Source organism: Ambystoma mexicanum, chromosome 3q, assembly GCF_040938575.1.
Source record: "Ambystoma mexicanum isolate Mex_15411 chromosome 3q, UKY_AmexF1_1, whole genome shotgun sequence".
NCBI lineage: Eukaryota > Metazoa > Chordata > Amphibia > Caudata > Ambystomatidae > Ambystoma > Ambystoma mexicanum.
The window spans coordinates 691,999,467-692,019,611 of NC_090926.1; the positions used below are offsets into that span (position 1 = coordinate 691,999,467).

At 49.2% G+C, this 20,145-nt stretch overlaps 1 protein-coding gene across 3 annotated transcripts in view; it reads right to left on the reverse strand.

The window, feature by feature from the left end:
* Positions 1 to 20,145, reverse strand: part of HEXD (hexosaminidase D) — a 750,596-nt gene that overhangs the window by 187,328 nt on the left and 543,123 nt on the right. For all 3 annotated transcript variants that reach the window (XM_069654607.1, XM_069654608.1, XM_069654605.1), the window contains exon 11: positions 8,191 to 8,269. In XM_069654607.1, the coding sequence (XP_069510708.1) occupies positions 8,191 to 8,269 (79 nt within the window). The remainder of the gene's footprint in view (positions 1 to 8,190; positions 8,270 to 20,145) is intronic.

The following is a 20,145-nucleotide window of genomic DNA, read 5'->3' on the forward strand; positions in this document are numbered from 1 at the left end:
GCAGTGCTCAAAGATGTTCTCAGGATAAATATCAAGTGGTTTATAAAGAATTACAAAAAGGGGTGTGTTTGTGAATGAATGTCGTGGTATTATGTGGATTGCACGGGAGCGGCCTGCTTGAAGGGGAGCCTGCCTGGAGACATGGGGTCTGAGGAGGCCTTGTGAACAATGACCCCTGCACGAAAGATAGCTTTTAAGTGTACATGGTGTTTAGCACCTTGGCAGTTCGCGCCCCTGACAGCACCCTTTGGCAGCGGACATCCACTGGTGCGAACTGCCGTTGATAGTGGAGGGGGGATGGATTGGCCTGGGGCGTGCAGACAAGGCACTGGAACACTGCTGAATGGAAACACACTTGATTCACTTAAAAACTGAAACACCCATTGATAAAAAATATGTTGTGTTTTATTTTGTTTCTTATTTTGATGGCACACAACTACTACACATTGTAAAGGTCTGGTTGCAGCACAGCGAGGGAAAATCCCCTGTACTGACCGCTGTCACTGGGGAAAGTTTCTCTAATGGCAGCAACGACACAGGCGGGTATTACTCGTCGAATGCGGTGTCCAAGCCTCCCATGAAGCCACCATGTAAACGAACGATAGGCCACCAGCCTGTACCACATGTGAAATAATATAAGTGTATTAAACCTTAGTTGTCAATGACAAGTCTTGTATCCAATGACATTTTTGCCAGTACAAATGCTAACTAGACACTGCACAATATTGAATTACTTTTATGCAACTATTACTAGAGAATTGCAAGACTAAACTGATATGACAATGATATATTGACGTTACGAGAATATAGGAGAAAACCATGAAATAGTAGTGGCCTAAATGACATCACAACCAGATTATACTTACTCGTTACTTGGATTACGAGGGCGAACTGTTGCGAAGTTCATGCATAAGCACCATCAAAATCCTCAACACTGAGCGTGTGAGGCAGGCTGCCCTGAAGTCTGGCAGCTCGGTAACGCATTGCGGCTGTGGATCACCTTGCGATATGTAGGACAAGCATCCAGAGTTTTCTCAGCAGCAGCAGTTCTCCTCCTCGGTTGGCATTAGCGCGCACCGATTGCAGGTACACCGGGTGGAAACACCGTCCATGCGACTAGGCCCAGCCTCTTCATCTGTTGAATCGTCCTCCCAACTGTTGTCCGAAGCCCCATCGTTTCCGCATCTTTCTCTTTACAGTAATTCCTCCTCGGAATACTCGGGCTCGTACAGGTAGGGCATTATTGTTGCCATTGTGTGGTAAACAAACGAAAATAATTTATAGCGGTGGTACTGGTATCTGTTCACACAGGCTACAAGCAACAAAGGTAGCTGACCAGAGCACAGAAACGAGTCACAGAATACTCAAAGAAAACCAGTCAGAGGAATGGAAAAGAAAATCTGCTGTTGTGTGTTGTGAAACGGTCTGTTTATACTAATTGAGGAAAGAGGCATCCTGCCGTTTCCATTGCAACATGTCATTAGCTGAAGCGCAGAGAATGTTGACACGGGATGTGCTTTGGTGTTGTGAAATGGGCGGTACGTGTCTAGTGATGTCAGGCTCAGGGGCGGGGGCTATGATTTAGTGCCGCAAAGGCTGATTAACCAGGGCGATGCGGCAAGTGAGAAGATTATCACAAAATGGCCACGCCCTGCTCGCTTGTGTTCAAGAGACGAAAACTCGGGTAAGGTGCGTAGGAAATGTTTGTACGATCGATCGACTTATGGTTAAAAACACATGGCCGAACCATAGGGACAATAATATTTCTGACCAAACCATTCCTTTAACCACAGACACTGTAACCACTGTTCCAGTTGATTTTATAAATGCCATGGTTGGTAGCTCATAATCATCGAATAGATTGGCAAGCAAAAGAGTTGGCCTTCTCCGAGAATTGTGCTCAAACGTGTTATCGCCAAAGGAAACAACCAATTGATGCCAGAACTTCTACGCTTGGAACAGTGGCAACAGGCACCCTACCAAGTGAATACCAGGATTTTCAAGATGTATTTCAGAAGGAACAAGCTAATATCCTACCACCGCACAGACCATATGATTGCCAGATTGACATGGTACCCGCTGCACAGATCACTTGTGGACAAATCTACACACTCACAGAACCAGAAAACCAGCACCTGAATCTCGACCAATACCTGGCAAACTGGTTCATCCGTCCCTCGAAGTCCCCAGCAGCCAGTCCCCTATTCTTCGTACTGAAGAAGGAAGGGGACTTGAGAACGTGCATCGACTATCGCGCACTGAACCAGATTACCGTAAAAAATTGTTACCCTCTGCCGTTAATCCCTGAACTGCTTGATCAAGTCAAAGATGCCCAAATCTACACAAAATTAGACATAAGAGGAGCGAATCACCTCGTTCGAGTTAAAAAGGGGGACGAATGGAAAACTGCTTTTCGTACCAAGTATGGCCTGTACGAATATCAAGCAATGCCCTTTGGCCTTTGCAATGCGCCCGCTGCGTTCCAATACTTCATGAACAATGTCTTAAGGGAATTAATTGATGTCTGTGCTTTAGTATATATAAAAGTGTTCATTTCATGTCTCCGAGGTGGAATTCCTTGGCTTCATTCTCAGCCCGAATGGTATCCGAATGGATGTACACAAGGTAGATGCGATCCTAAACTGGCCATCACCAAATTCGTTCAAGGGAGTCCAGAGCATGTTGGGTTTCGCAAACTTCTACCGCCGGTTCATCCCGGGGTTCTCGCAAATAGTGCATCCCATCACATCGTTACTAAGAAAATGTAATAAAAATGTCAGTGCACAGAAGAAACCGAAAAGGCTTTCCAGGAACATAAGGCAAGATTCACTTCTGCCCCAATTCTGCGTCATCCTCGCCCAGACCACCCGTACATGGTGGAGACAGACGCGTCAAGTATGGCGATGGGAGCCGTCCTCTCACAAAAGGACCCAGAAATGGGTCAATTACACCTTGTCGCCTTCTGGTTGCGTAAATTCAACCCCCCCAAACTCAATTATGCTATCACGGATAAAGAACTCCTGGCCATCAAGTCAGCCTTTAAGGCCTGGCGCCATTACCTTCTAGGTGCGAGACACACAATCACCGTAATAACGGACCATCGAAACCTCCACTACCTGAAAACAGCAAAGGCTTAATCTTCACGACAACTACACTGGGCCCTTTTCTTTCCCGAATATGACTACGTGATCACGTTTCGACCAGGAGTAAAAAAACGGTAAAGCCGATGCCCATTCCCGTATGGGTATTGAAGAACAGGGCTACAAGACCCCTGACCTAATAGCCATTATCCCTTGTGACAAACTCCTAGGAATCACTGCAACCATAACTCAGAAGGAGTTACATGAAAAAATCCAAAACTTGATGAGTTCGGTGCAATTGCAAGAGTGGTGTACACAAGGGGAACATTACATGATAAAGGACCAGTTGCCCTATTTCAGAAACCGCTTAATTTTACCAAACCAAGAACTATGAGAACAAGTAATGTCCAGCTATCATGATTCTTTAATCGAAGGCCATCCGGGAATTGCAAAAACCTTAGCCAAGGTGAAACATAATTACTGGTTTCCCACGTGGCGTAAAGACATTGTTCAATTTATCGTATCTTGTGGGGTGTGCGCACAAAACAAATAATCGAAACAGAAACCGGCTGGACTCTTGCAACCATTGGATATTCCACCAGCACCCTGGCACACGTTATCCCTCGACTTTATTACTGATTTACCACCCAGTCAAGCGTTTAACACCATTCTAGTGGTCGTGGACCTGTTTTCAAAAATGGCACACTTCATTCCTCTAAGGGGCCTCCCAAACCCATCCACTCTGGCAAAGGTATTTCTTGAACGCATTGTGTGGCTCCATGGGTTTCCTTCGGTACTGGTCTTGGACCGAGGTACTCAATTTGTGTCCAACTTCTGGAGGAAGTGCTGCTCCATGGCCCAAATCGACATCCGACTATCCACCAGTCACCATCCCCAAACTGATGGTCAAACTGAGAGAACGAATCAAACGCTCGAACAGTATCTACGCTGTATGCTACATCAAGCTGAAGAGAGCTGGCCGGATCTACTATGGATAGCTGAATATGCCTACAATAATTCCCTATACACCAGTACTGGGCAAATGGCCATTTATACCATATATGGCCGGCATCCACGCACTTCTGAGTTGGACATCCCTACGACCTTAGAAATGCCTGCAATTAAAACCTTGCACACAACCATTTTTCAAACCTTCAAAAGGGCAGCTGAACACTTACTCCAAGCTAAGAATCGCCAGAAGAAATTTGCTGACCAACGCCGAGTAAAAGCCCCCAACTACCAAGTTGGCATCTAAACATGTGCCCATTAAAGGAACCCAAACCTTCCGTCCGAGATACCTGGGCCCATTCACCATCACCTCTGTGATAAATCCAGTAGCCGTCAAACTAGCCCTGCCATCTAATATCCAAATTCATCTTGTGTTCCACGTGTCTCGCCTAAAGTCTGTTCAACCTGGGACCCGTGTAGCACCACCATCAAAGCCAATAGTAATCACAGGAGAGCCAGAATTCGAGATCAAGGACATCCTGGATTCAAAGTATGTCAGATCCAGGCTATACTATCTCGTGGACTGGAAAGGGTACAGTCTGCAGGACAGGACTAGGGAACCATGCGAGTATATCCATGCACCTTGCTTGCTTAGGAGATTTCATCAAAACCATCCAACCAGGCCAGGACCAGATGGGAGAGCCACCGTGAGAGGGGCCTTGGGGGATGGGGGGAGTGCTGTCACAATTCCTGCCCCCAGCCCTCTGAGATATCAGGCTGGAGCCAGGCCACGGTCACCTACTTGGCCCCTAAGGGCCTCTCCAGCCTCCCAGAGACCCACTTGGAGTCAGACCTGGCGTCTGTGGTGCCAATCTCAACCCCCCTCCATCACCTAAGGGAGGAAAGACACATTAAAAGAGACATGAGCCAACAGAACTGTTCATAAGACTCATTCTACTTACCGGTCTGGCTGCCCAGTCCGTCGGGCCATCGCCAGTAAAGCAACTAGGCAGCATCGAGCCTGCATCAATCAACGCACCCCTGCACCGAAGGCAGGACGGAGAGTGTGCTACACAAGAAAACAAGGTGAGGAGTGGACCTTGGGGAAGGTTTGGACCCAAGGAAGAGGGGGCCAAGCAAGCAGAGGCAATAGAGTTAAACTCTGGCAATCCTGTGTTTCAGGCCCAGTCTTCGGTCGAACAGATTCCAGGGAAGGGTTCGAGGTTGTAGGAAGTCCAGACAGGCTGAGTGGCGTCCCCATGGATACCAGGTGAGTGTTACAAAGGGTTAGATGTCTAAGCATTTATGGTTGAAATCACATGTAAGGGAAAAACTGAATGTACAAACCATACAATGAACCCCCTATTCAACTTCAGGAGAACATATTAGGAGAAGGGGAGTCGCAAATAAAATATACAACAATTCGCCCCCATATTGCCCACAGCTACTGGGACAAAGTTTGGAGAACTGTAGAAAGTAAGCTGAGGTGAACTTGGGTCATCATCCTGAAGACTACTCTCTGGGTGGGCTGTGCATTTACCAAATGTTTTCTTTCAATTAGAGGGATACAATAGTAATGGAATCTAGAAGCTAGGACATGTGTGCAAAGTATTTCAGCAATTCGTTAAGTTTAATATCACAGAGGAATATTCGGTGGTGGGACTGGATGGTATAGGTATATGCAACTAAAACACAAAATGCAGGGACACACATTTGACAAGGCAAAGAACCGGGACTAGTCATCACTGGTGGCTCATATTCTACAAGGGTGACTGGAAGACAGGCCAATCATTTATATGTTAAACAAGAGTGGGGGAGCCCATCAATTGAGAATGAACATTGGTCAAATACCCTGTTATATGGAATGTCTTCCAATCAGGAGGGTCTACAGCCACGTTTTCGCTCACTGCACCCTTCGCAGAGAAGCAAATTTTCATTTGCATATCAGTCTGGTCCCACTCACAAGGGCAGTCCAGCACCAAAATGCTAGGCAATTCTCCTCTGAACAAGAGTGCCATCAGCAACCCCAGACACATGTTCAGCCTTGTTGGGCCTCCTCAATGTGGTGAAGCTGAGCCTCTCTGAAGTACAGCGAGTAAGGGGTTCATGTCTGGATTAACTAGGGATATTTCACCTCTGTCAAAGGTACAGTGAGCTAAAATGTGGTTGTAGACCCTCCCAAATTGGTACTTTCTCAGATATTTGTCCTTGTTCATTCTCAATAGAGAGGGTCCTAGACTTTTCTTTTCCAATCATTTATATGGATTTCTCGAGCAGTAATTAGCCACGTAGAGATCCAATTCCGCACACTGAGAACAAAGGGTGACAAACGTGTGTTGGATGGATAAAATTGAGCCGAGCGAGGGAAGCCCTCCAGTCCCCCAATGAGAAGGGCATTACACTTAGGACTTGTGCAATGGAATTATCTGCATCACATTTATTACTCCAAGGATAGGTTACAGAAAACAGATAGGACAGACACATCATTCTGTCTCAGATGCACGTTGGAGACAGGTAATGTTTTCCAGAAAATATTACAAAGATACCGGGTAGATTTTCTGCCCCATATTCATCAAATTACTATTGGAGAGGTACAACTGGACCCCAAGGGGTCTGGCAGGGATGGAAATAACATGATACAACCAATGCTTTCCTGGCATTTGTGACCACAATGGTGAAAAATGGCATTACCATTAAGTTAGTCGATCCATTCCACCACATTGCAAGGCAATGAATCCAGGGAATGGACATGTGTATGGAAAAGGAAACTATGGTTTATCACAACAGGGTTTGTCGGACACCTTTGCAAAGATTTGGGAAAAATGGTTTGTTACATGACATGCACGGCAAAGTGGGGAGTGCCAGCATCTCACCAAATAGTGGTTTGTGAAATGAACTCCAGACTGCCAAAGGTTGACATTTTAGGGGTGTAGGGAGGGTGGGAGGAAAGACAAACGTCCAGGGAGAATAATGCAGGTTGAACTTCAGTGACAAGAGGTAACCTATTGCTAGATCAGCAAGGAATATCGAGGCTTAGTACCACCAAAAATTGAATCTGCCAGTCACGAAGTCAAAGTTATGAATATAACTTTATTCTGTACAGATTCAAATATCAAAGCAGATAGGTATCTGGCTCCCAAGCGCCCCGCAGTGTGTACCAGCAGACACCGAGGGGAGTGAGTACTGGTCATCACAAAGCATATAGTATTTATACACAGTCCTGGTCATAGCCCAGCTCTTCTCACAAACTAATAAGTTACAAATTTGGGTTTGTGCCCAGTACACATAACAAATATAACAATATTAGTATACACTTTTGACATGTTGTTCTATCCTTGAAGATTCAATGGTGATGTTGGATCTCCAGCTTAGGTTGATCCTAGTTTCAAGAAACAAATTCAATAGTTTATTGCTAAGGCACATAGTTTTAGTTTGTCTACCCTTCAGCTCTGATGTTTGTATATGGCTGATGCTATTGATGCAGACAACACTTTTAATTGAGGTTCACTGTGGCTCCAAGGTTCCTTAAAGGTACTGGCAAACACTGTTGTATCCAGCTGTGCAGATCTTTCCTTGTTTCTTGAGCTTTAGGATAAGTTCTGTTACAAGAAATGCACATAGGATTTCTTCCAAAACTCACAGAATTAGTTACTTTGCATTGTATGTCACTGTTTGAGGGAGGATGAGTCTGTAGACATAGTAACACTTTGAATGAGAGTTCATTCTGACTACAAGGTCTCTGCACAGAACAAATAGTCTGCTCTTGGCAGCTCTAGTGTTGACATAGGCTCAAAGGTCAGTCTGCTCTGGCAGCTGAAAACATGGTTAATCATTTCTGAACAGAGAGCAAGAGACAGAATCAAAATGGCAGATGTTTTACAAAATGGCGGCAAAGTCATTTCTGTCTAGATCTAGTTAAGCATAGTTTTTTAATACAAATGTGAAATGGCTTAGGCCAATGTTTATAATCAGGCAGTATTTATGCGAATATGGTTTAACACTATGGAGGAACAGATGCAAATATCTCCACTACACTCCAGCATTGTTTCCAACATTTTCATTTTGCTCTTTGGTAACATCTCTATGATGGTTACTGTCAAGATGTTTCTAAAATCAATATAACAGATTTTAAAAAAATAATCTCTTGGGGAAGAAGACTTACCTCATGGCATTGTCAATGTCAAGGTTGCACAGTCCGAGGGATTGGTCTACAACTTCTTTGACTTTTTCTGTATAGCCACCTACACAAAGGAAATCCAATGAGATTCAACAACAAGATATAGTAAAGGTTTTTATGAACGTACAATTGCCATTACAAAACATGAGTTCAATCTATTCAAACTAGTAAGTCCCCAAAGAGAGGACACCTTTTTTATGAAGTGTGTAAATATATCACATAAAAATAATACATATTAGCAGTGACAGGGTGTACCTAACGAGCATAAAATATAATTGCATCGTCAACTAACCCATATTAAAATGATCTGCACATTCAGTTATTAGAACCTTATACATGGACAAGTAAATAATATGTATTAAAACACAAAAGTAGTAAAAAAAAAAAAGAAAAGGCGACAGCTATTTAAAATGGTTAATTATTCAGGCTGAAGGAATTGGTGGGAAGTTTTCATTTGGTTTAGCTAGATTTTGGATCAATAAAAAAGGGTTTTCATAGATTTTGCTCGTATGCGTAGTTTGTCATTTGTTTGTGCAACCGTGATGTGTACTATAGCAATTATAATGGAATTCATTTTCAGGGTCCCCACCCTCCTCCCTCCAAGTTTCAGTCTGAAGCAGCAAATTGTCTTTTTTATGCAGATGACGACTTCTAGATTAGGTGGCTATCAGCCTTCAGAGATTGCTGAATAGTCTGGAAAGGTACGGTTGCACTAATTCATTAATATTCAACAAAGTCAAAACATAGAATGTCTTGTTTCGGTGCAAGATCTGAATAAACTGTAGGGTTTTTCCTAAGCAATTACTTTATCTTTGAAGTCTCATTTGGACCAAGTGCAGGTAAAGGCCAGTTCCTTTAGCACCTTTAATAACAAACTGGGTTGGTATGGCATGGAGTGATCAAGGCCTATATAATATGGCATTAGCCCAAAAGTTATATATTGGGAAGAAATCTGGGACACTGGGTTGCATCAATTTCAGATTCCTTAGAAGTTCATTTATGGATTTATGGATTTATGGACTGTTCCTGGAGCCCCAGAGGAGTACACTGGCTGCTCTCATACGATGCAACAAGGGTTAACAGTCAAGACTCTGCATCTGTTTTTCTGGGGGCAAATATAGGCAGACCAGCTGTTTGTTGGCAACTATCATTACATATAACCCAGAATCCGACTAAGACATCTGGCTGCACAAACTGCTTATTCTAGAAGAAAGGAAATATACATGCATGTAGGAAAAGGACTACCATTCCCCTAATACATGTGCATGAGATCCTATTAACCTGGAAACTAAACAGAGAAACCCTCTTTGATTTGTACATATAGTTTTCATGTAGAGCCAACAAAGGAATGCATATTTTAGAGGACTGCAATACCCAGAATGCCCTTGTGTCCCTGCACTCTCCACTCTTGGCACCTAATGCTGTGTTTTGCAATCTCCAGTTTCCGTTTGATTTATTGTGTTTCTGCACTCTCCATCCCTTCTCCCTGTTCTGCTATTTTCCTTCTTTATCCTGTATCCATTGTTTAAAGCTTGAAAGTGTAAACAGCCTCTGTTTCGCTTATTTCTGTTTGCTCTTTTCTCCCAAGTTCCTTCTGGGCCCCATGCCCTGCTTTCTATTTGTTATATTTTCTGCATGTTTACAGTAAAGTTCTACAGGCTGATTTAGTTACTTATATTGTGTCCCTTGCTATGGTTACCTAGATTTAATCCTTTGCTACACTTACCAAGTTTCAAATCTCTTACAACAAGTTTGCAGTTAGTGCTTTCCTGCTCCGTGTTCTTATTGCTTTGAGAGTTGCTTCCCTCGGTCATCTTCCTGGTTTCTGTCTTGTGGGTCTTAATGTCTGCCAAACATCCTGCTATGTCCCTACCAATGCATCTGAATATTCCATTGTACGGAGATTAGCCCCTATAACCTAGGAGGCAAACCCTGCCCCCTTTCTTTGTGCTGTATTGGCTGTAGGCCATAGCATATTTAATAGAACAGTGTGCTTTTTTCACAGAAAGTTTACACTGTATGTTCTGCCTGAGCACATATAGGCTTGTCTCATGTAAGTATACTTATTTGTGCCTTATGGTCGGATCTAGTCAGAGAAGCTACTCTTTATGTCCCTTTTCCATGGGTTTTCAGGGTGAACATGATTTAGCATAACCGGCACACAGGCACAGACCTCCCGATTATTTCTGTGGGTCTGAAGTCCAACCTGGGATTTCAAAATGTTTATTTGGTTCACAGTAACCATCCCTACTTGTTCTTAACAGATTGTGCCCTTTTCTCCTGTATCCTTGCTCTTATTTGCCTACCTATTGTCACAGCTGTGGAATCAACAGACAGCTCGAAGCCATGGTCTAAGTTCCAGGGTTTTTATTGAACAACAGAAAGGGATTAGGTTGAACTGGGTTACTATTGTGAGAAGTCCAAGTACAAACAGATCAAGCTTTTGCAATAGAACATGTGGCGAGATAGAGTTAGGCTGACAAGGGTTTATTATTTTGGCTATAGACTGCAATAAAGAAAAGAACCTGCCTCTCCCTATTTCTAGAGGGGTTTTTCCTACCTCAACAAAGAATAATACAGGTGCTCGTCATGATGTAATTCAACAACCAATATACCATCTTCTGTCCATCTTCAAAATACCATCTTCTATCTATCTTTTGTCTCAGGAGGATAGCTCAGGGGCAATGCGCTCGCCTTGGAAACAAGACGACATGGAGCACTACAGGTTCGATCCCCGGGTCCACGCTTAGAAATCTCTGGGTATTAAGTGCCTTATAAATAACCTATCATATCATATATCAAACCAACTACTCTATCCCGGCCATTAAGAAATGAACCACAAAGGATTCAATGAACTTCTTATCAAAACCACCAGGAGAAAGGCTCCCTTCTCCTGGTGAAACCATGCAGTATTAGGCTAGCTTAGCCGCAATTTCTTGCACCAGGGTCTGATTTATCAAATACACCTAGACCAGGAAAATTACTCCCTTCCCCTGTTCCTTGACAGTACTTTTCACAATTCTTTAGAAATCTCTTTACTTCCTCCAAATGATTTACGAACAACAGAGTTAAGGTTTTATCAACTCTTCTTCTTATCGTTGGCACTTTGTCAGGACTTTTTATATCGTGACTATTAAGGAGATTACTCCATGACAGTTCTTGGTCCTTTTGATATCTTTCACATGTGTTGGGTTTCCCACTGTGATGAGGGAGTTCACTCCACAGGCACTCTTTACTTTGCAGGCTTCTCCTATAATCTGGGAGACTGCCCCTTTGACTTTCTTGACTCTTGTTCCCTTGAATATCACCACTGGGATGAGGGAGATTACTCCAGAGAAATATTTGACTCTATGCTCAGTGACTATTACCACTGTGGCAAGAGAGCTCACTCCTGAGAAATACGACTCTTGGTTCTCTGGGTATCACTACTGTGACGAGGGAGATCACTTCTGAGGAATACTGGACTCTTTGGGCACCCTGGACCCCCATCCAGCTTTCCAGCAACTCCCATTACCTGCATCTTCACCAGGGAGTGCTACCAATTCTTCCTGTGGTGTCAAGTCGCTGTTGGTTCCGCATGCGTTCATCGCATATTCCTGCCTTCCTTCTCTTTGGTCGGATCAGCTCCCTGGATCCTCTGCTGTGGTGGTCTCTGTGTGTTTTATGGGCCACACGGTCCATGTCAGAGAGGCCACGCCACCGCTGGGTTCTTCCTTCTTTTGCAGCAAGTCAGGGTTACGTCGGCTCGCTTCATTTTTTGCTGCTTATTTTCAGCAAAGATTGAAGTTTACCAATCACAAGTCATGCTCAAACAGGCCACACCTGCAAACCCTTGTAGGTACCTCAACCCCAGGAGAGGGAGTGCCAGGGTATACAAGCTCTAGCCAGACAGACAAAGGTGTTGGAGTCTGGAGAAGACAGCAGCAAGAGAGAGTAGAGAATGGGCACACAGAGGAGAATAGTTGGAGGTAGATGGAGGAGACGAGGTTGTGAAGAAGAGAGGATGTTGGAGCCAAGAAGAAAGCGGTTTAAGAGGAAGAATAAAGGAGAGTGGATGCAAGAGAAAAAAAGGAGTAAAGACCATCACCTGCTGGGGTGAGATTGGAGGCAAGAGAACATTATACAATGGAATATCATCAGGGCAGAAGAATGCTGTGGATGAGGAGTGTCATTAGGAGACCATAGAAGAAAGACATCTTCAGGAGACAGGGGTTGTGGAGGTCGACTGCCATCAGCAAAGAGAGAATGTGGAGAATGGGCTTCAGAAGAGATTGGGGAAGAAGACTACCAGTAGGACGAAGGGGTTGCGAAGGAGGAATACCATCAAGAGGGGGATGAGGAGGGGGCAGAACATTGGGAAGAAGGAACACCATCAGGAGAAGAAAGGGGTAAAGTGAGAAAAAGGTTGCGGATGAGGTGTATTATCAGTATAAGGAAGTGGCAGAACAGTAGAATAAGATTGAAGAAGAACACCTAGTCCGGGAGCATGGGCCAAATCCAAAACTGAAGGGACCAACCCCAAGTGAGAGAAGTCATCAAGGAGGGTTAGGAGAAGCACAGGTGTAAAGAGGCAGACTGGTGAACAGAGGTCATTAGATTAAAAGAGGGAGGTTGGGAGGCCACCAGGGGGCGCGCAGGCAATGGCTGCCTGATCGCATCGCTCCCGCCGGATCCGGTCTTTCAGCCCCCCCCTGAGACCCCCCCGGAGGCCCACCTGCATTTTCCGGCCGATCAACCCCCCGGGCACCCCCGAAGCCAAAGAACGGAGTCTGCAGACCCCGGGAAGCCCGAGATCAAGTCCCGCGTGAGCCGCGGGAAGTCAAGATACGCGGCCCGCCCGGCCGCAGAACCAGCAGGGCAGCGAAGCCTTCCGGCGCATTTCCGGACTACACGTGGCGAGAGGCGGGCGGAACGTAAGCCAGCCCCGACTGGAGCCGGAGACCAGCACCGGGAGCAGGGAGTGGAGACGGGACAGCGCGGACCCGGAGCAATCCCCCGTCGGGTCGCGTCGGAGGCCTTCTCGCGCCTTCTGGCCCGGCCACTGCAGAGGACGGGCCCCTCCTCCCCCGCCGGAGCTGAGGATCCGCGGGCGGCGCGGCGGGAGCGGGCCCCCATGGGGAGTCTTTGGATCCGTGCCGGAGATCGGAGGTGAGGGGGCGCGATCGAGCACTGGCCCCCCTCCTGCCTCTAGCTGCTTCCCGGGTGAGTGGCCCCCGCTGAGGGACGGTGGGGCGAGTGCCCGCCCGGAAGGATCCCCCCCCGCCCACTGTGGGGATCTGTTCTAAGTGTAAGGGGGACAAGAGCTGCGACCCCCCCGTCGTGGGTCCCGGGGCCCGGGTCCCGCAGGGGCGGTCGCTCCCGGGACCCCCCCGGGGAAAAAAAAAAAAAGCAAGGACGGACCCCGGCTGGCCACAGTGACCTCGACATAGGGTGTGAGGCCCCCGCCGGGCAACGGTGGGGCGTGTGCCCGCCCTCAGCTTGGTGAAGCTTTCTCCCCGAGGCGCGGGGCCCATCTCACGGGTGCGCCTGAGGCCCGGGCCGGGGAGGCCCCCCTCCCCCCCCGACGGGGGCGCGATAGGCGGACCTCCTGCCCTCGGGACATATACCGGATGAGCTGGAGAGAGACTTTGCAGGGGTACCGCTTTCAAGAAGCCAATAGGGGCAACAACGGTTTGGGCCTCAAAAGATCCATTGCCCAGTCGGAGGATACGGCTCCCCCCCCGTCGGCTATGGAGAGGGGCTTCGCCTCGATCCTACAAGAAATCAGGGACATGCGCTCTGACATAGCCCAGAAACTCGAAAAAATGGACCAGAGGGTGGAAAAGGTTGAGGACAGACTGCTTCAGGTCGAGACCAATCAATCCTCATCAGTGTCCCAAGACATACAATTTAAGTTGAGGCTGGAGGCCCTGGAAAAGAGAGACGAGGCGAGAGCCCGGCAGATGGACGATTTTGAGAACAGGGAGAGAAGGAATAACCTCAGAATCTTCGGGGTGCCGGAGCTGGAAGGAGAGACAGAGAGGGACGTCATCAGAGCAGTGCGGGACATTATCACCCTCCTATTTGCCGAAGAGATGACCACGGAACCTACGTTCGACAGAGTGCACAGGGCGGGGGGCAGATCGGGGGGCCCCCGGTCGATACTGGTCCGGTTCCACTACTACTCAGAGAAAACGAAGGTGCTGGAGGAAGCCAGGAAGGCCAGAGATATCACCTACAACAATGCCCAGGTCTCAATATTCCAAGACCTTTCCGCCTACACGTTAGCCAAGCGGAGAATGTGTCGCCCGCTCACGCAGCTACTCAAGGAGGGAGTGCAATATAGATGGGGGTACCCCTTCTCCCTGACGTTCGAATACATGGGCCAAAGAACCACCCTGGTCACGGAAGAGGACATCCGGGGAGCCCTGCTGGAATATGCGACGGACTTGAATGCCCGGAGGGGCCCGTCGGGGCCGGAGAGGGCTGGACCTAGTGGCCCTGGCCCGTCGGGGGAAAGGAGGAGGCGAACCGGCGCACGAAAGTTCAGAAAAATGAATACGCCATCACCAGCTAAAGACGGGGAACGGAGAGACCCAGATGACTGAGAAAGGGGTCGCAGCATACAGGTTGGGACAACTCGGTTCGGTGCGTGTGGTTGTACCGATTCCTACGCCCCGACGAACAGCAAGTATACGGGATGTATTGAAGGGGTGGGGCCCTGGGGGGCCCGGGGGGCTCAGGAGGAACAGCTTCCAAAGCGATCGGCCCGGCTAGGGGAGCGGGCTGGTGGTTCGGCCAAAAGCCAGATATGGCGGGACAATTTGGCTGGACGCCGGGGAGGGGGTCAACGCAGGAGTTGGGGGGTTTCAGTTTGGGGGGGGTCCGGGGGGCAGTTGGGGAATAGTTACAGGCCCTCCGGGAGGGGTGGGGAGGGTGCAAAGGATCCAACCATGGGAGTATCCAAACAAGGGTAGTGTAGGTGAGTCGACACGGAGAGTGAAGTTGCTAGATGACGGCTGAGGGTCTGCCGGCCCTGGGAGTGGGCACTCTCAATGTACGGGGCCTGAACACCCCCACGAAGAGGTCCCTGGTCTCTAGAGAATTCAGGAGGGCCGGTCTAGATATCCTCTTCCTGCAAGAGACTCATTGGGCAAGAGGGAAGGAACCCACGATGAGGGGGGGAGGTATAGGAGAGGTGTTCTGCGCGTCCCACGGGGCCAAGAAGAGGGGGGTGGCTATCCTTCTGGGGAGAAACGTGGGCTTTGTGAAAGAGGAAATAGTGAAAGACCCGGAAGGCCGATACCTGCTGGTACGAGGATCCCTGCAGGGCTCCCCGCTCACCCTGGCGGGGATATACGGTCCCAATGAGGGCCAGGCCCAGTTTTGGGAGGGGGTGGCGGAGAAACTCAAGCTCTTTGTCCGGGGGGGGTTGGTGGTAGGAGGCGATTTCAACATGGTTATCGACCCCGACTTAGACAGAAGGCGTGTTGGCCCTCAGCTTTCCAGGCCCACGGATGTCCACATGGCCCGGTCCTTCCGGATGGTTAATGCAGAGCTGGGCTTGGTGGACACGCTCCCCTCCCCCGGAACGGGTACTCCTTCCTACACATATTATTCGTCCACCCACTCGTCCTTTTCTAGAATTGACTACATCCTGGTGGACGAGTCCCTGCACTCGTATGTCTCGGGCCACAAGGTCGACCCCGTCCCCTGGTCGGACCATGACCTGGTTCGAACCACCATTGCAAAGGGCGGGCTAAGCGACCGCAGAGGGAGATGGAGATGTAACGACTCCCTGCTGAAAGATGAGGTCTGTGCCCAGGAGGTGTTGGAGGCTATTACGGAATTCTTCGAATTTAATGACAATGGCGAGGTGGGCCCACACACCCTATGGGACGCCTTCAAGGCCACAATAAGGGGCTTTCTCATTAAAATGAGCGCTCAGGCCAAAAGAGTGAGGAAAGCCCAGGAGAAAGCCCTGAGGGGGAAAATTGCCCAACTCCAACCGGTGGGGGCCTCAGCAGCCCCCTTGGATCACGGTCAGCTCGAATCGCTGACCGATTATCGGCTCCAGCTGCGAGACCTCCTCCTGCACAAAACGGAGCGAAGCCTCCAACTGGTCAAGCAGAAGTATTACGAAAAGGGGGACAAAGCGGACAGAATCCTAGCCTGGAAACTGAGGGAGGTCCAGAGGGAAAGAATGGTAAAGGCAGTGAGGAGTGAGGAGGGGACCATGGGCCATGACACTCCCCACATAGGAGAGGCCTTCCGGAGATATTATGAAAAACTCTATACCTCGGAATGTGACGGGCGGGACGAGGAAATAGAGGGGTTTCTCAACTCGGTCCGGATACCGGCCCTGTCCGGGGAGATGGCCGAGGGACTGGAGGGGCCGGTGACCGAGGAGGAGGTGGGTAACGCAATTAGCGGGATGAAGGCGGGGACCTCCCCCGGGGAGGATGGCTTCACAGTGTCCTTCTACAAACTGTACCGCTCTACTCTGGCCCCACACTTAGCTACGGTTTTCAATGCGGTATTCGGACTCCATGATGGAGGCCATAATTGTCGTCCTTCCCAAGGAAGGTAAGGACCCCACTGAATGTTCCTCATACCGCCCTATATCCCTACTAAACATTGATGTCAAGGTCCTTGCCAAAATCATTGGGAAACGGATGGAGAAGATTCTGCCGGCACTGATCCATGGGGACCAGGTGGGGTTTGTAAGGGGTAGGCAGGGCTCGGACAACATCCGTAAAACTATAAACTTAATCCACCACGCCCAGAACTCCGAGCTTGACGCGAGCCTCCTCTCTCTGGACTCGGAGAAAGCGTTCGACCGGGTCGAATGGAGATATATGGAGCTACTCCTCCAGAGAATGGGATTCGGTGCACACATCAGGGGTTGGGTGACGGCTCTTTATAGAGCTCCGAAGGCCAGGGTACAAGTGAACGGCAGGCTGTCGGACCCCTTCCCCCTCTCACGGGGCACGAGACAGGGGTGTCCACTGTCCCCCCTGTTGTATATCCTTACGATGGAACCCTTGGCCATAGCGGTGAGGTCGCACCCGGAGATCAGGGGGATAATGAGGGGCGAGGTGGAATTTAAGCTCTCCCTATTCGCCGATGACATCCTGGCATACCTGGTGGACCCCGGCGCCTCCCTCCCCCTCCTCCTGTCCCTGGTGAACGCATTCGGGCACTTCTCGTGGCTAAAGATTAACGCTTCCAAATCGGTCCTTCTCCCCATGCGGGTAAATGACCCGGCTCTGGACCCCGTGGGCACATTTCATGGGATCACAGTGGGCAAGGTTTCCATACGCTACCTGGGAGTCCTCCTCACCAGGGACGTGTCCCAACTGTCCCCCGCCAACTATGACCCGGCCCTGGCTAGCATTACCAGGGACCTCAGGAGGTGGGGCTCTATGATCTTGTCTTGGTACGGCCGCATGACGGCAGTGAAGATGAACGTGCTGCCGCGCCTGCTGTATCTCTTTACCTCTCTCCCGTCCAACATTCCCGACCACCTCATGAGGACACTACAGAATGCGGTCCGAGAGTTTATCTGGCAGGGCAGGACCCCGAGGACTGCGAGGGCGGTTTTGACCTTGCCGAGGGAGGAGGGGGGGTTCGGCTTGCCTGACTTCCAGCTCTATTTCCGGGCCGCCCAGTTGCGAGTCCTCCTGGAGCACATGAGGGAGGGGATGGGCACCTACTGGTCTTACCTGGAGGACATGGACGCTCACCCCCTCAAGGTACGCGATCTTCTCTGGGCACCACACAGGTTCATCCCGAACAGATTGAAATCCCATCCCACCTTGGGCGTTCTTTGGGCAGTCTGGAGGGAGGGCCCCCAGACGGCGCACCTAACGACGTGGCCATCCCCAATGTCCTCTCTCTGGGGACACCCGTTCAGATTAAGTAACAGGGGTTTTCCCGAGGCACAGGCATGGTCTGATTCGGGTCTAGAATGGGCGGGACAGCTGTTCCGGGAGGGGGAATTCCTGCCGTATGAGGACCTAAGGGACGCCATTGGGCGGGGGTCTCTTTCCGTGTTTGAGTATCTACGCCTGAAGGGAATACTCGGCGATCAAGCATGGGGAGAGAACTTGAAGAGGCAGCTGACCCCCTTTGAGAAGTTCCTTGTTATGGCGACCTCTAGAAAGGGAGCCGTCTCCGGAATGTATAGAATCCTCAACACTGTGAATTTGGTAGAACGGAGGGGCTTCCGCTCATATTGGAACAATCTCGCAGGGGAGGTGATTTCGGAAGACGCCTGGGCGAGGATCTTCAAAATTGCTTTCCACGGTAATTTGTTAACAGATATGGAACATAACTTTAAGATTTTGCAGGGATGGCACAGGGACCCTGTGAAACTGTCTAAAATGTTCACGGCAGTGTCCCCCGATTGCCCGAGGGGCTGCGGCCAGAGGGCATGTGGTGGCACTGCCCAAAGGTGCAGGCGTACTGGGCAGAGGTGAGGGGCTGGATGGCTGAGGTCACGGAGGAACTGCTTCCCCAGGACCCCCTGACGGTGTTGTTGGGCCTCCCGCCAGAGACCTCGGACCTCTACAGGTACCCCAGAATGTGGGAAACGATGCTACGGGCGGGGAGAGTGGCATTGGCACAGAAATGGAAGAGCCCGGAGACCCCGTCCAAGGCTGACTGGCTAAAGAAATTGAAAAACTTGTTTTTAATGGACAAACTAACGGCCATGGTGAACAATGATTCTGGGTCATTCCTTGAAAAATTGGCAGGGGGTAAGGGAGGCCTGGGGATGGGATGTGCACTGATGCCTGATGGGGGGCTGAGCGGGGCTCAGGGGGTCTAGGCCGAAAGATTGTACCAAAAAGTACCAGGGACCCTAGGGACGGAATGGGCGCCCACGGCCCGGGGACATTCGGTCGACCGTCAGCCACCAAAGAGCGCCGACGCTCGCACTCACTACCAAAGTAATGGACGCAAAAGAAAAGTCCAAATCTCCCTATGTCATGGTTCGAGTTGGTAAAACAAGGGGTGGGGGGAGGGGGGTTTGAAGGGGGGGGGGGCGGTAGGGTGGGTGGGGGGGGAGTTTGTTGGGCAAGTGCATCGTGTACAACTGGTGATCACATATGTAGCCTGCTTGTTATATTCTTTAAAATGCCAATAAAACCAAAGTTTAAAAAAAAAAAAAAAAAAAAAGAAGAGGGAGGGAGGTTGTAGATGCAGCCCTCCTCTGCAAACCATGACAGGGCCTCCTGGTTCCCTTCACCTTAAGGGAAAAAGAGAGAACTCCTGCATGGTCCACTTTGCTGGTGGATGGGCCACAAGGACTACAGCAGCTATCCACAAGGAGGTGGGGTTTATCCCACTAGAAGCGCACTGGACAATCAGCAGATTGCTGAGAAACTGTGAGACCAAGGGGAAGGATGCTGGAACTTTGAGAGACTTCTGACATTTGCTTGGTGGAGAAGTCGTCTTTAATTTGGAGATCCAACATGTCTGGGCATTTGTAGCTGGTAGAGAAGGCCACCATTAACTTGGATGATAAAAGACCTGCAAACCTTTGCCTTACTGGTGTGACATAGTCAGTAATCTGACCATGTCATGAGGGGTTAGAAACTCCACTCAGCCTGGGGTGGGAGGCCTACCGGGGTGGGTGGGGGAGCCAGTTCTACCCCAGAGAGTGCCCCAATTTCGGTCCGCTCCCCAGGTTCTGTTAATATAGGAACAGGACCAAATTGCATCACCCTATACTTCATGAGAACCATTCTGGTCAGTTTTTTTCTTTTATTGTTGAACTAGACACTCACAGAACAGCTATCCACCAGTGCCTCAAACTAGATGCCGCTAGTCATCTAAACGCCAAAACCAGCCGGCTCAACTGCAAGGCTCACCATGCACTGTTTCCCAGTGCCGGCACACCCTGTGCACTAACAGTTGTGCCAGACCCAACATATCCATCACAGCATAGATTTGGTG